This window comes from Hyperolius riggenbachi, chromosome 5, assembly GCF_040937935.1.
Source record: "Hyperolius riggenbachi isolate aHypRig1 chromosome 5, aHypRig1.pri, whole genome shotgun sequence".
Taxonomy (NCBI): Eukaryota; Metazoa; Chordata; class Amphibia; order Anura; family Hyperoliidae; genus Hyperolius; species Hyperolius riggenbachi.
The window spans coordinates 96,816,479-96,831,936 of record NC_090650.1 but is presented as its reverse complement, the minus strand read 5'-3'; the positions used below and the strand labels follow the sequence as shown (position 1 = coordinate 96,831,936).

Genomic DNA, 15,458 nt, shown 5'->3' with positions numbered 1-15,458 from the left:
GATGATATTGCCTGTTGCGATGTAATGCAACAGACTTTAGTGGGAAAGGGCACTAGATTTAGGGCAAAGAAAAAAATGTAAGCCATAGTATAAAAAAATAGCTCTTTTGCGCACCTTAACTTACAGGGAAAAAGTTCAAGTACCTTATTTCTAGAGTGATCATTTCCATCCAACACAGAGCCGCGCAGCTCTGCGTTGCGCGTCACTACCAGGAGGTAGAGATGACCCAAACGGTTCGCCGGCGAACTTCCAGCACCAGTCCAGCACGGCCGCCACTACACAAACAGCTGTTTGCAGTCACTGCATACCTTTCACTGCATCTGTGACTGCACAATGTATTATACCTTGCAGTCAGTGCATACCTTTTACTTGAATGGATGGCAGACTTGCCCTCCATAACAGATTCTCATTACAGGTAGTAAAGTCGATCAGTGTCATATACAGCAGGGCCTAGAAAGTCCTCCTGTATTGTTATTTTTGGTCACTAGCTTGGGACGTGCATGCCATGCCTGCTGCCTTCCTTGGATGTGTGATGGTGGTATCAGTCTTAGGAACCCACTCCAGACCAGAATCGAACCAGGATTCCCCGGCCATTACCCGTGGTCACCATGCTACTGAGAAAGTACCATGGAAAGTTTCACACAGTTGAATGAATGGCAGACTTGCCCTCCATAACACGTTAAAGGCAAGTGGTGACATCTCTAGGACACAGCACTGGGTCAAGGGTCCATCTGACCACAGATGCCTGGTCTGCAAAGCACGGTCATGGCAGGTACATTACTTATACAGCAAATAGGTCCATACTTGGATGTGTGGTGGTGGTAGTCGGGTCTCAGGCGACTGGAATCAAACCCTGATGACCCGTGGTCACTCACTATGGCAGACTTGTCCTCCATAACAGATTCTCGTTACAGGTACTGAACAGCCAGCAGAAAACTTAATTTTAAAAAAAATAGATGTAAGCTTTAACAATGGTTGAGAAAGAACCATCGAAAGTTGATAAGGCAGTCAGACATTACCTGATATCACTGAGGAAGAGCAATCTCGCCATGGTGCGCACCAGTCCAGCACAGCCGTCACTACACAAACAGCTGTTTGCGGTGCGTTACACAGTGAGTTTGGTGTGTCAGTGCGAAGCAGTACTCTAATTATACTCCCTGATTGATGTATACACATGCAAGATGTTTAAAAGCACTTTAGGCCTGTAATTTAGCATGTAATGTGAATGTGATTTCTGCCCTTAAAGCCAATGGGTACCGTTTCAAAAAAGAAAAAGTCAGATACTCACCTAAGGAGAGGGAAGGCTCGGTCCTAATGAGCCTTCCCTCTCCTCTCCCGGTGCCCTCGGTGCTGCGCTGGCTCCCCCGTACGTGTCCGCCGCCGCAGGGACTTCGGAGGTCTTCGGGAGCACTCGGGCTTCTGAAGACGGGCCGCTCCATACTACGTACGCGCGAGCGCGTCATAGAGGGCGCTCGCGCATGCGTAGTATGGAGCGGCCGCGTCATCGGGAGCCCGAGTGCTTCCGAAAGCTCCCTTCAGCATGCGGAAGTGGCAGTATTTGACCGAACTGGTCGAATACTGCCACGGGGGATCCTGCGCGGGACCGGGCACCGGGAGAGGAGAGGGAAGGCTCATTAGGACCGAGCCTTCCCTCTCCTTAGGTGAGTATCTGACTTTTTCTTTTTTCAATCGGTAAACATTCACTTTAAAACGCTGCTTAAAACGCTGCTTTGCGTCAAATCCAGATTTTTCCCGGGGACTTTTGGCGTCTATCCCACTCCGCCATTAGCCCCCCCCCCCCCCCCCCCAGGTGTAAACCCCTTGAAACATCTTTTCCATCACTTTTGTGGCCAGCATAAGTGTTCCTAGTTTTCAAAGTTCGCCTCCCCATTGAAGTTTGCGCGAACCGAACTTTCGCGGAAGTTCGCGAACCGAAAATTGGAGGTTCGGGCCATCTCTACCAGGAGGCAGGGCTTGTGATTCCATTCATTATACAGAATGGGATCAGGGGCGCAATCACCCCGAAACGCAGGCAACCATGCGCTGTGATTCAAAAAAGTGAATTGCAGTGCATGAATGGAAACAGCAGTCTACGTCCAATCTGCTCTCCTTGCGATTGCGTTTCCATAAGTGTGCCTGAAAGCGCGCTACATGGAAACCCAAACCAAAATGATACATTCGGTTTCGGAGGCATTTGAAAATGTGTGGGGAAGCAGCAAGATTCAACTAGCCTCCCCCCCCCTCAAAAAAAAAAAAAAAAAAAAAAAAATCTCTGAGGCCTAGTGCACACCAGATCGGTTCTGCTGCGGTTTGCGATCCGCTTGCGGGTGCGGATCCGCTAATGTAATGTATTTCAATGGGCTGGTGCACACCAGAGCGGGAGGCGTTTTGCAGAAACGCATACTCCCGGGCTGCTGCAGATTTTGGATTGCGGATGCGTTTCTGCCTCAATGTTAAGTATAGGAAAAACGCGAACCGCTCTGAAAAACGGCACTTCAGAGCGGTTTGCCAGGCGTTTTTTGTTACAGTAGCTGTTCAGTAACAGCTTTACTGTAACAATACACAAAATCTACTACACCAAAAACGCTTCCCAAAACCGCAAAATGCTAGGTGAAACGCTACATAAAAATAAGAAAAAGCGTTTCAAAATCTGCTAGCATTTTGCGGATCTGCTAGCGTTTTTTGGTGTGCACCAGGCCTTAGAGATTATTTTCTTCCCAGTCAAATGACCTAAATCTGACATCTCCGTCACATGGTGTTTAGAAGCTCTGAACTGTGAATGCCATTGTCAGCAGTTTACATTCAGGGAACGGCAGCCTTTGGGAAGCAATGTGCTGTAAAACCAACCTGTTACAGCTGACAAATACACTTACTGTGATTTTATTCACGCTTTCTAATGCAGGGTATATACATTTTAAAGTTAAAGTATCCTTTAAAAAGACTCTGAAGCGAGTCTCAATTCTCTTTAACCTATATTCATATTAAGCCCCATAAGCACAGCTAAACCGCCGCTATCCCGTGGCAAAACGAGGGGTTAATACCCCCAAATCCCCCTGAAAAATCCACGACTTTCTTGGTCGTGGATTTTGCACTTCCTGGAGGCAGAGCTATGAGCTATAGCTCTGCCTCCATTTGCGTCAATCGCCGCACGGATCTCCACCTCTCCCCCGCCCTCTCTGTGAAGGAAGATGAGAGGGGCGGGGGAGAGGATTGACGCGCTTGAGGCAGGGCTTATGGCTGTAGCTCCGCCTCAAGCAGGAAGCGCTCCCCGGAGGTAGGAGAGGGGATTTGGGGGTTGCACAGCTGTAATGGTGTTCGATATTGGGACGAGCGCCAAATGCGACAGAACCCGTGGCATCCCTCTCCCCTAGTGTAAACGTGCCACTGTGCATACATTTATACTTTACCTCACAACTGTCGTCCGCCATGGTGTCCATCCGTCTTCTGCTTCCTGCATTTACGCTTAACACACTGCTGATTTATAGCACATGGCGCTGCGTTACGTCACGCACGTGCTATATACCGTGTGAGGTACAAATGGAGGAAGCCAAAGATGGATGGTCACCATGGCGGGAGACAGTGGACAGGTAAAGTATAAATGTATGCACATTTACAACGGGGGGGGGGGGGGGGGGGGGTGTTTAGCCACAGAGGTGGCAGATGCAGTATCACAAGGCCCATTCCTGAGAAATTGCTGGCTGAAATCGTTCAGGAATTGATCTCTCTCTCTCGACCACATCTGCCTATCATCACTAGATGTATATGGGCCTTAACACCTCTCATATTCAGCAGTTGTGTCATCTAATCTCCAGCAGCTGACTGAAGGGTAGAGCCCTGTCTGCTGATCTATGTGTGATCCACATGTTTGTGATTGCTGAAACTGAATTTATGTGAGCAATGTCTAAACAGTGAGTGCTGGAAGGCACAAAAGCAAAGTGCCAGAGGACATGCACTACCTAATGACCAATAAATTAGGAAAAAACAAAAATCATTTGTGGAACACTTTGGGTAGTTCAAAATGTGCTCTTTGTGGAATTCACAGCATGAGGCCTTTGATCATATGTTTCACGTTTAGCCTGAAATAACTGGTCGTACAAAAAAAAAAAAAAAAAAATGTTCCTATGCATAAAAAACAAATTCCAGATTTCATTTTCAAATGGTTGCAGTAAAAATAAAAGCTAAATTGGTTATGAAACGATGGACAATACAGTTTACAAGTGCCAAGGGCAAGTGTCTAGGAGGCTGGAAAGTGTAATGGTTAAGGGCTCCGCCTCTGTCACAGGAGACTTGTGTTCAAATCTCGGCTCTTCCTGTTCAGTAAGCCAGCAGCTATTCAGTAGGAGACCTTGGGCAAGACTCCCCAACACTGCTTCTGCCTATAGAGCATGTCCTAGTGGCTGCAGCTCTGGCACTTTGAGTCTGCCAGGAGAAAAGCGCAATATGAATGTTATTTGTCTTTTCTTTGTACTTATTAAAGTGAACCTGTGCTAAAGTGTACACAGTGTTATCTTAAGTCTGTCAGTAAAAGTGTCAATGCATTCAGATACTAGCTACTGTGACAGCTACACAAATTTTACATATATATGATATATGTAAAATATATGATGTACCGCTTATATGTATGTGTACAAAAGTACCTTATATCTTGCATTTTCTTCATGATAGAGGTCCTTTCATAGGATCCATGTAGAAGTGAACGCACCTTGAAACTAACTAAACCTTTTGCTTTCAGTCACGTATTCCTGGTCGCACCTTGCGATTTGTTATTTATAATTTTAATGAGGGTCTTACCAGTAAAAAGCGGAAGCAGATAAAAAAATAAGTCTTCCTCAGTGTAAGAGCCCAACCCTATGGTCTGGTGAGGAGCTGAGACTTCTCCTTAGGCTGTGTTCCAACTTGTGCCAGACCAGCAGGACCCGACAGTGTAATGTCCACTCTGATGGTCCAGCTGCAGCCCAGGGCAGATATGCTCCCTCATAGGCTATAAGGGGGAACGCATCTGCTTGCCCAGGATTATCGCGGACTGCACAGAAATGCGGACCGCTTACTGCAACAGATCCTGCGGATCCATTGCAGCGTGACGAGTGTGAACAGCTCCTATGAGCTCCTATTGAGTTCACTCAATCAGCAGAGAACGGATAAAAAAAATGTCCGTTCTCCGCTCTAGTGGGAAAGGAGCCTTAGGCAAGGCAACACTTCAGTGTGACAAACTTCTAGATCTAATTACTACAGTTATCTGTGGTTTAATTTAAACAAACCAAGATACCGGGCAGCTTAAAAATGCCACCTTGCAGCACAGAAGCATAGTACACAATATATGCTCTAGGCGTCTTGTCTGCTGAGAGCTTGCACAAGTTACACCCATTTATAGCCTGAGGATGCAGGTGAAATACCTGCAAAATGCACTGCTTTTGGAGTATACAATAAAGTTATTGCCTGAAACAGACAATTCGAGTCTTCAATGGGGGGGTAAGTTCACCGCTACCTCCCATTTTAAAATCGTTTTTAGTACATTATTCGTCTTCCTGGCACCCCGGTTTTTCCCTTTATCAATTGCAAATTGTCCACCCCTGGTGGAGGGGTGTTGTCCCTTATATTCTGACCTACAGAGAATGACTTCTTAACCCGAGTGCAGGCAGGTCTATTCTCCCCACTTGCCGATAACAGTCGTTGCCTTTGAGTTAACTGGTCTTAGTGAGTATACATTCATGCTGAATTTGTTTTGTCCATACTACACTATTGTGGGCTCTCGATTTTTCTTTTGTTTCTACACAATCTTGTATGACAGCTCATCATGTATCTGAACAGTTAATGCTGGTGGTGTTTTCATTACACCTTTAAAGTATAACTGAGATGAAAGACATCTCTTGAGGTTGCTGGGTCCCTTGCATTCTCCACGGGTGGCTCTTGTCCCCTGCCCGGTAAGTTCAATCAAGTCACACATACGTGGAGCGGCCGCGAGGATGCCCCAGTTGCTGCTCCCGTTCACGACCGGTGACAGGAATGCGATGTGGGGGCGGGCGCGGCCAGGCCACACCTGTGCAACTAAGCGCTACTCAGCCAGACTACCGGGGCGTACTGTGGGGGACAGGAGCAACTGAGCGACCTCAAGGGGGCTTAAGGAAGCCCCAGGTAAGTATGGAACCTGAGATGTCTTTCTTCTCAGGTACACTTTAAGTTCTTTAAAAAAAAAATGCAAGTTGCACATTTTTAATACTTTTTACAAACAGGCCTCTATGTAGTTTAGATAAAATGGAAATCATAGCATGTTAGAGGGAAGGTCCGAGGGGATTAAAAGGCAAAAATCTACTGGGGGCTTCCTCCAGCCCCTGGCAGCTGTCCTGTGCCCTAGCCACAACTCCACTCCCCGCTGGTGGCCCGGAGCACCCTCCAATACAAAATGCCTCCTGCGCTTCAGCATGCGGCTGACTCTGACGTCCTCCGGACTATACTGTGCAGATGCAGTAGTTCTGCACCTGCGCAGTACAATCTGGATGACATCAGTGTGACGCAAGGTCGGCATCTGCACCAGAGGCGACCGGGAGCCACCTGAGCTGTGGCGAAGGCACAGAAAAGTTGCCAGGGGCTGGAGGAAGCCCCAGGTAAGTAGATTTTTGCTTTTTAATCATCTCGGACTTTCCCTTGAAACAGGAATTATAAAAAGGAAGCTCCACACACCTGAAAGTGGGGTTCTTTTAATATACTAACTAATTCTTCAACAGTCTTATCTTCTTGTGCTAAAGGACTAATATCTTCAAGAATTTCATGTACAAGTTCCACATTATTCTCCCCAACGGCTTCTAGCTTCGTATCTTCTAAACGTTCATGTGCCTTCAAGAAAAAAAAGCCATGGAGATACGGATTAAAAATGGACTATTGAGAAAATACACAAAAAGTACGCTAACTTCAAAAAACTTTATACTATAACTTCAAAAAGAGTAGAAAGGCTTAAAGGCTTAAAGCGGACCCAAACCAAACCTTGCTTAATTCAAAATATTTAGTTGCACCACTCTAAAACATACAAACCTAAACAAACACTCCTTCAAGCCTATGAGCATTTCAGTGCATGCTTTTCACCCTTCTCTTTTCATAACTAGGATTATACTAGGGGCAGCCATTAGCATTTCCTCCATTGCTGGACACCAGCTACTCCACCAGTTTGCCAGATTCTGTCCGGCAATATGAAAGGAAGGGAGTGGTTCCTCCAATAAATGTAAAATATTTTATATTTGTCATCATGCAGCTGAAAAAAGGCTGCTATTTATTATAATTTAGAAAATAGATTAAATTTCTGAAATCTTTTATTTTTAATTTGGGTCCACTTTAATACATCAGGCTCCATTTATCTTCAAACATAACATTTATTATGTACAGTATTTTTTGGACTATAAGACTCACTATTTCTCCCCCAAAAGTGAGGGAAAAAACAACTCCAACCCGCTGCAATGCTGGGGACTCCCTGTACTGTGCCCATGCATAGGACACGGGGACGAACAAGGGACACAAAGGAGCATAGAGAAGGAAACAAGGGGGAAACAAAGGGGCATAGATGAGGACACAAGGAGGACAGAGGCGGACACGGAGACACAAGAGATACAAGGGGGCATAATACACAAGATGCTCCTTTACCATGGATGCACCAGGTGTAGTATATTTTTTCCCCTGGTTTTTGTTCTCTAAACCTAGGTGTGTCTTGTAGTCCAAGAAATTCAGTATACATCAAAATATTGCATTAAAAGTGCTCATAAACTTGCACATACAATGACTGACAAGGGGTACCCCATATATATTGGATGTAATGCACTTGTTATTCCATTATCTAAGCTAATATCTGCCAGCAAATAAAAAAAATAAATAAACAAGCCTGTTTAAATAAAAAAAGAAGATGTCAAGGAGAAACAGTAATCGTTCTAAAAAAAACTTTTTTTGCGCGGGGGGGGGGGGGGGGGGGGGGGGGGATGGGGGAAACAGTCCCTTTAGTTAGCAACAATTGTCCTGCAAATAACTTGTCTACAATCAGCGCACATCCACATCCATGAATAGTGAACCACTATGTGAAGGACATACAGTACCTGAAGTCCATATTCGATTTCAACATCAATCAGTGGTATTAACGTATTGTTTGCATGGTTCAGCAACAGACAAAACACTAGCCTCTAGAGATGCAAGAATCAAATGTCCTTGAATCGGAATCCAAAACTGATCCCCGAATCTTACGAATCCTGTACATAAGAACAGGGCTGTGGAGTCGGTCCGAAAATCCACCGACTCAGACTCCTCAGTTTAGGATTTCACCGACTCCTCGACTCAGACTCCTCTAATTTGCATATTACAATTTTGTTGATTAAAAGTATGTAACGTGAAATTCGTCTCTTAACTGCCAACGCTTAGGAATTTTACAAGACAACTGAGGATATGTAGACTACTATATTTATTCCCTTTAGACTAAAACTAGTCCTTGGTAAGAGTACTTGTAAAAGGTACAAACCGGAACAAAGAACATCTATCAGGCCCTAGGCAATGTAAGTGTGGGTGCATGTAAGAATGATGTGCAGGTACTCTGCAGGGGAATAAGGAGATTCTTCCTCTATTACACATCTGAACATGGATCAGGCCCTAGGCAATGTGACTGCGGGTACATGTAGGAGTGATGTGCAGGTACTCTGCACGGGAATGAGGAGATTCTTCCTCTATTACACATTCTTCATGCACAATCTGAACCAGGTTTATGGGTGATAAACACCTCTGTGTTCAATGTGCACAACATTCTCAGTGGATTCCCTGCAGCTCTGTGAGGAGTGCATATGTAGAGTACAGTACTACTGTGTAACAAAGTAAACCTGAGACAGATGAGATTAAAGTTTTATACATACCTGGGGCTTCCTCCAGCCCCCTTCAGGATAATCAGTCCCTCGTTGTCCTCCTCCACCACCTGGATCTTCTGCTAGGAGTCCAGGTTCTTGAGCCAATCGGGCGTAGTGCGCATGCACACACTCCGCCGCCAGGAGCATACTACACCTGTGAGTTGCAGAATGTACATGGCTGTAGGAGCGGCACGTGGCCGGACTGCGATGACTGGCTGAATTACCAGGACTCATAGCAGAAGATTCAGGTGGTGGAGGACAGCAAGGGACTGATTGGCCTGAAGGGGGCTGGAAGAAGCCCCAGGTATGTATAAAACTTTACTTTTCATCTGTCTCAGGTACCCTTTAATTTGTAGTTACCAAACCAAATTTTAACATATCAAATTATTTGATTTTATGAGCAAAGAGTGCATACATTTGCATAAATCAGCATCAATGCAGAATTATTTCCATCTCATTGACCATCTCTATTAGTGACACAGCTACACATCGGGCTTTATTCTTACAGCATAGATGTTATTTAGTATATATAAGAGATTCCTGTGTACACATCATATATACAGTCACAATCAGATATGTATATCTGACTTTAAAAATATGGGGACTGCTTTAATGAAGCAGCACAAGTAACTAATTTTGATTGGTTTATTTCATTTTTGTGCACTAAACACAGCTATTACTGTATGTATAAATTATTTATGTTGACTATTATCTGATAAATAGAAATATTTATCATATTTTCTATTTTAATTACAGTTACAAATTCATTAGGAGTCGGAGCATTTTTCCCCGACTCCGAGCACCCAAAATTGCTCCGACTCCAACTCAACAGCCCTGCATAAGAATGGTGTGATCCGTGTAAGAATAGACTTAGAATAGTAGATTCTATTTCTAACTACTACTAGTCTAACTACTAATCTTACAGTAATCACACGATTCTTATGTACAGGGTTTATTACATTTGAGAGATTCGAAAGGTTCGAAAATCTGTTTTGAATTCAGATTCGAGGAAATTTGGGATTAGTCCCATCTCTACTAGCTCCCGCCACTTCGGTTTCCCTCAGCTGGTGTTCTATCAAAATTTACCCACAACTTCCAACTATTTTTACATTTTTGCTGGCCTGTTTGGGCAAATGTTTCACTATCATCTGTTTTAGAGATATGACAGAACATTGGCACAGCACCTGTCCAGCCTCAGCCTCCCTCTGCAGTAGTCCTGCTGACGATTAGAGCTGGTCAATGAGGTTCTAATAATTTCAAGTGATACAACATTTGTTAATTTTATGCAAATATATGCAACTTGGAACTGGACTCCATAAATTTGCATAAAATTAACATTAAATTTGCATGAAATCAAAATTATTAGCATCTCATCAACAGAACATATAGTGAGGAGCTGGTTTACAATATATCTAAAATGGCCATAGCAACAAGGTTTAGCTTTCACTGTTGTCAGAACAAGAAACATGAGTGGTGCTGGGTCCATTACAGTGGGTCCCCTCACAACGCAGGGCGTGCTGGAGGGGCGACTAGTATAGTAATCCAGTCTCTTCATTCCAACTGTTGGTTCTCCTTCAATGAGATGCTGCCTGCCTAGGTTTACTCCAATGCATAACACGTTATTCACTCTGGTTGTGATTTTCCATTCCCCTTTACAGTCACTGAGCAATGGCAGTGGGGGAAGTGGAATCCATGATGAGTGGATAACCGTGGCAGTTGGGGGTGTGGTTCCGCCAAAGAGCATTCTGTAGTAAGCGTAAAACAATCAAGTGCGAGCGGAGGAGACTTTGTGGCTGAGACAAGGAGAGGGAGCTATATCCCTCTCCAACAGTCAGTGCAAAAAGGGCACCTTCCACAGTGAGAACTTGCAGGAGGCGCCCAGACTATAACTGAAGTGGAAATAGCTGAAAAGGTGCTCACACCTGCGACTGCTACAAACGTAGCCACTTTGTTATTAACCTGAGGATGCAGGCCAGTACCCATGAAACTCATTGTCTTTTTTGTACATCATTAAAATTATTTCTACCCATGTGGTTTGACCATTCATGGAGGTAAGATCCAATTACTCCTATACCATATGATAAAATATTGTTATATTCTGGGCGCCTCCTACAAGTTCTCAGTTGTAGTCCAACCCTTCGCGGTAGTATATGGTACACCACATGTCCAAATACCTAAGCAGAGTGAGAGACCGACCAGTACCAGCCGAGCGGATGTGGGATACCACAACGTTAACGGTTATTTTCCTGTAGGTTCTGTCGGTGGTTGCAGGAGTGAAAACCCACCCTTGTGAGAATATTACGCTACCTTCCTTACTCATACCAACTTTACCTAACGATACTGCACTTTCGGGCTCCTGGTCTCTCATTACTCTCTTGGTTGGAATCTCAACCACCAGGAGTCATCCTATTTACCTTCCACTGGGGCATATGTGTGTGTGTATATATATATATATATATATATATATATATATATATATATATATATATATATATATATATATATATATATATATATATATATATATATATATATATATATATATATATATATATATATATATATATATATATATATATATATATATATATATATATATATATATATATATATATATATATATATATATATATATATATATACATACATACATATACCGGTATAGATATATATATAGCTGACCCCTGGGCTTTTGGCATGGTTCCCACTAGAACGCTGATAAAAACGAGCATTTTTGCCTGGTTAGAGTAGGACTCACCAGATCGGGGACACTTTGGCGCAGTTGGTGAGCTTAAACGCGTTAAAGCGTAACCAAGAGCCCCTGTCACTATTTTCCTGTTGTGTGCTGCAGCACCCTCTGTATATATATATATATATATATATATATATATATATATATATATATATATACACACCGATATATATATATATATATATATATATATATATATATATATAGATATAGATATAGATATAGATATAGAGAGAGAGAGAGAGAGAGAGAGAGAGAGAGAGAGAGAGAGAGAGAGAGAGAGAGAGAGAGAGAGAGAGAGAGAGAGAGAGAGAGAGAGAGAGAGAGAGATATAGATATAGATATAGATATAGATATAGATATAGATATATATATATATATATATTTTTTTTTTTTTTTTATTTTGATTGAGCATCGTCCAGAGTTACCAATTAAGCGTCAACCTACATAACCTTACATAACCCCCCTAAAAAATACATTTCAATCCCGGTGGACACAGATTTTGACTAATGTTGATTGCTGGGATTAATGGGCAAAGACCAGTGAGCTGATGTTTTGCTGAACCAGTTATTGTGAATTGTTCAAATGATCAAAGTGCCATGCTTCTATCCAGCTTTACAACAAATAGGCATTGTTCCTTAGCTATGAATCCAGCACTCAGGAGCATTCACCTGTGAAGCATACACTTGATAAAGTTGCAATAATACCTTTGAACATTTCAGCTGCAAAACGAAGTATGAATACCAAGCGTGATGGAAGCCTCTGGTTCTTTCATCCAAGCTCAGAGATCAATTAGCTCCTTAGGCATCCTCACCCGGTGGGTATGGCTGCTGGCTAGAAAGGCTTTCCTTTTAAGCCAACTGTCACATTGCATTTCAGGAATGATTTCTCACTTAAAGTATGCTAATTGGATCTGTACCGAGAACTCGAAATCTATTTCATCCTCTTCATATCTACAAATATCAAACTAGCAGTACCAAAGACGAAGAAAAGATTTCAAATGTTTACAAATGATCCTAAATATGCTACCAATCGTGTATTCCGATGCTGTAGTTTAACGCATTTATCAAATAGAGCCGGCTACTGCAATAAGCTTTTCGCCACCTTTTTTAGTTTCAAAATAGCAAATTCCAAAAGGTCCGTTTTTTCCTAAATAACAGTGTACACAAAATACACCTTCTTAGTGTTGGTAATGCAGGGCTCACAAGAGTAAAAATTTTACAAAACTCAAAGCCAAGGCAAGCCTAGAGCACGACACAGTGCTGTAAAGCCTCCAAATAATCAGGCTATGGTGTGGATTGGATGGAGATCGGAGAAGCAGCCATGATAACGTCACCCTTGCTCTCTTGCCCCCAATACAAGCAGTAATGCGCAGCTGCACTAAGGGCACACACTGGCATTGCTTTTCTAAGCACTTGTGATTTGTGATGCTAATGTAATTTTATGTGTGTGTTCTCACTTGAGCAGTGTGAATTTTTTTTAAAATCACCCATAGCATTACATTAGCAAGCGTTTTCAAATCTCTGGTGTTTAAAAATCGCTTGTAGTGTGAACCAGCCCTAAAGCCTCGTACACACTCCTAACTTAAGGAGGAACTCCAGTGAAAATCATGTAATAAAGTGCTTATTTGTTACAATAATTATGTATAAATGATTTAGTCAGTGTTTGCCCACTGTAAAATCTTTCCTCTCCCTGATTTACATTCTGAAATTTATCACATGGTGACATTTTTACTGCTGGCAGGTGACGTCACTGGAAGGAGGAGGAGATGCTGCTTGCTTTTTTGGCAGTTGGAAACAGCTGTTATTTCCCACAATGCAACAAGGCTCCCACAGTGTGATGTCAGTACCTCAGTGCTGTGAGGCACTGACATCACACTGTGGGAGGGGTTTCACCACAATATCAGCCATACAGAGCCCCCTGATGATCAGTTTGAGAAAAGGAATAGATTTCTCATGGGAAAGGGGGTATCAGCTACTGATTGGGATGAAGTTCCATTCTTGATTACGGTTTCTTTTTAAGTCAGCTGAGGCGACCAATAACCACCTCAGACGACAATCTGGCGTGTGTATGGCACCCAACAACCCCTGACGCCCAACCCACAAGCCATCTGCCAGACAGATCTACCCAGCAATTCTGCCCCCCGATCCAATTGTTCACACCGCTCTTTTGTCCGCTGCGAGACATCCATCCATCATCCCAACTCTGCTAGGGAGAACGGAGAGCCGAGACAAAAGAAGAAAAAAAATGTATAATTAATTTCCACAGGTTTGCTTCCCCCTTGCTCTACCGGACTGAGCTAGGAGTGTTTGGAATAAACTCGGACATGGTATGGGAAATTTCATTAACATTATTATACTGAAATAAGTCAATTTCCTGGTTACCATCAGAGCACTTCATTACTGGGAGATGCTCAGATTTGGCCTTCACAAAATCTCCAGGCCGCCGACATACAGTAAGAGAAGTCACAGATCTAGGCTCATTTGTACTAATGAATTGCGCTTTTGAGACTAAATTTATTCTACTCTAGGAGATCAGTGTTCATCACTTTGGAAACAAACCAAACTGCACATATTCCATCTCTTAGGCCCTTTTCTCACATGTGGTGTCGCAGACCAAAGCTTGTCACAGTGGCCACTAGTACACGGTGTGATGCCTCGGAAGTGCTCCAGGCACCGCAGGGTCTTCAATTGGCTACTAGATGTAGCCATCTTCAATTGGCTACTAGATGTAACCATCTTCAATTGGCTACTAGATGTAACCATCTTCAATTGGCTACTAGATGTAACCATCTTCAATTGGCTACTAGATGTAACCATCTTCAATTGGCTACTAGATGTAGCCATCTTCAATTGGCTACTAGATGTAGCCATCTTCAATTGGCTACTAGATGTAGCCATCTTCAATTGGCTACTAGATGTAGCCATCTTCAATTGGCTACTAGATGTAGCCATCTTCAATTGGCTACTAGATGTAGCCATCTTCAATTGGCTACTAGATGTAGCCATCTTCAATTGGCTACTAGATGTAGCCATCTTCAATTGGCTACTAGATGTAGCCATCTTCAATTGGCTACTAGATGTAGCCATCTTCAGGTAAAACAATAGTTTAATGTGTCAGAGTTCCTTTTTCTTATTGTAAGGATTAAGAATCTAAAACTCTAAACTACCATTTCTTTGTAGTCAGACGGTAGTCAAAACATTAAAGGTGGCCATACATCTAGACATTTTGCTGTACTATTGACCATCAAATTCCAATAGTTTATCAAAATGGGGGAGAATCAATTATGTTCCATTCTGTCCGATTGATGAAAATTGGCCAATATCATGGGGAATCGAGCAACTTTGGTGATTAAGCAGGATAGAATATATCAGTAGATCATGCAGGAATCGGCTACTGCTCATATAATTTCTATTGACACAGAATCAATTGTGAAGGAGAATAGCATAGGCACTCGCTTGCAGTGTGTGAGAGTGTGAGAGTGTGAGAGTGTGTGAGTGTGTGTGGGTGTGTGTGAGTGTGTCAATTGTGAAGGAGAATAGCATAGGCACTCGCTTGCAGTGTGTGAGAGTGTGAGAGTGTGAGAGTGTGTGAGTGTGTGTGGGTGTGTGAGAGTGTGTGTGTGTGTGTGTGTGTGTGTGTGTCAATTGTGAAGGAGAATAGCATAGGCTCTCGCTTGCAGTGTGAGTGTGTGTATCAATTGTGAAGGTGCGTGTGTGTCTAGTCAATCGATTCTTGATTAACCACACTGTAGTTGATTAATCCGTAAAGTTGATCTTGCTGTCACTTACAGTAGGCAGTAGAAATCCGACAGAAATTACAGGTTTTGGACTAGCCCATCT

The 15,458-nt window shown here is 43.0% G+C and overlaps 1 protein-coding gene across 4 annotated transcripts in view; it reads right to left on the bottom strand.

Moving 5' to 3' along the window:
- Positions 1-15,458, bottom strand: part of PALS2 (protein associated with LIN7 2, MAGUK p55 family member) — a 190,705-nt gene that overhangs the window by 77,029 nt on the left and 98,218 nt on the right. For all 4 annotated transcript variants that reach the window (XM_068236026.1, XM_068236023.1, XM_068236027.1 and 1 more), the window contains exon 3: positions 6,679-6,831. In XM_068236026.1, coding sequence (XP_068092127.1) covers positions 6,679-6,831 — 153 coding nt within the window. The remainder of the gene's footprint in view (positions 1-6,678; positions 6,832-15,458) is intronic.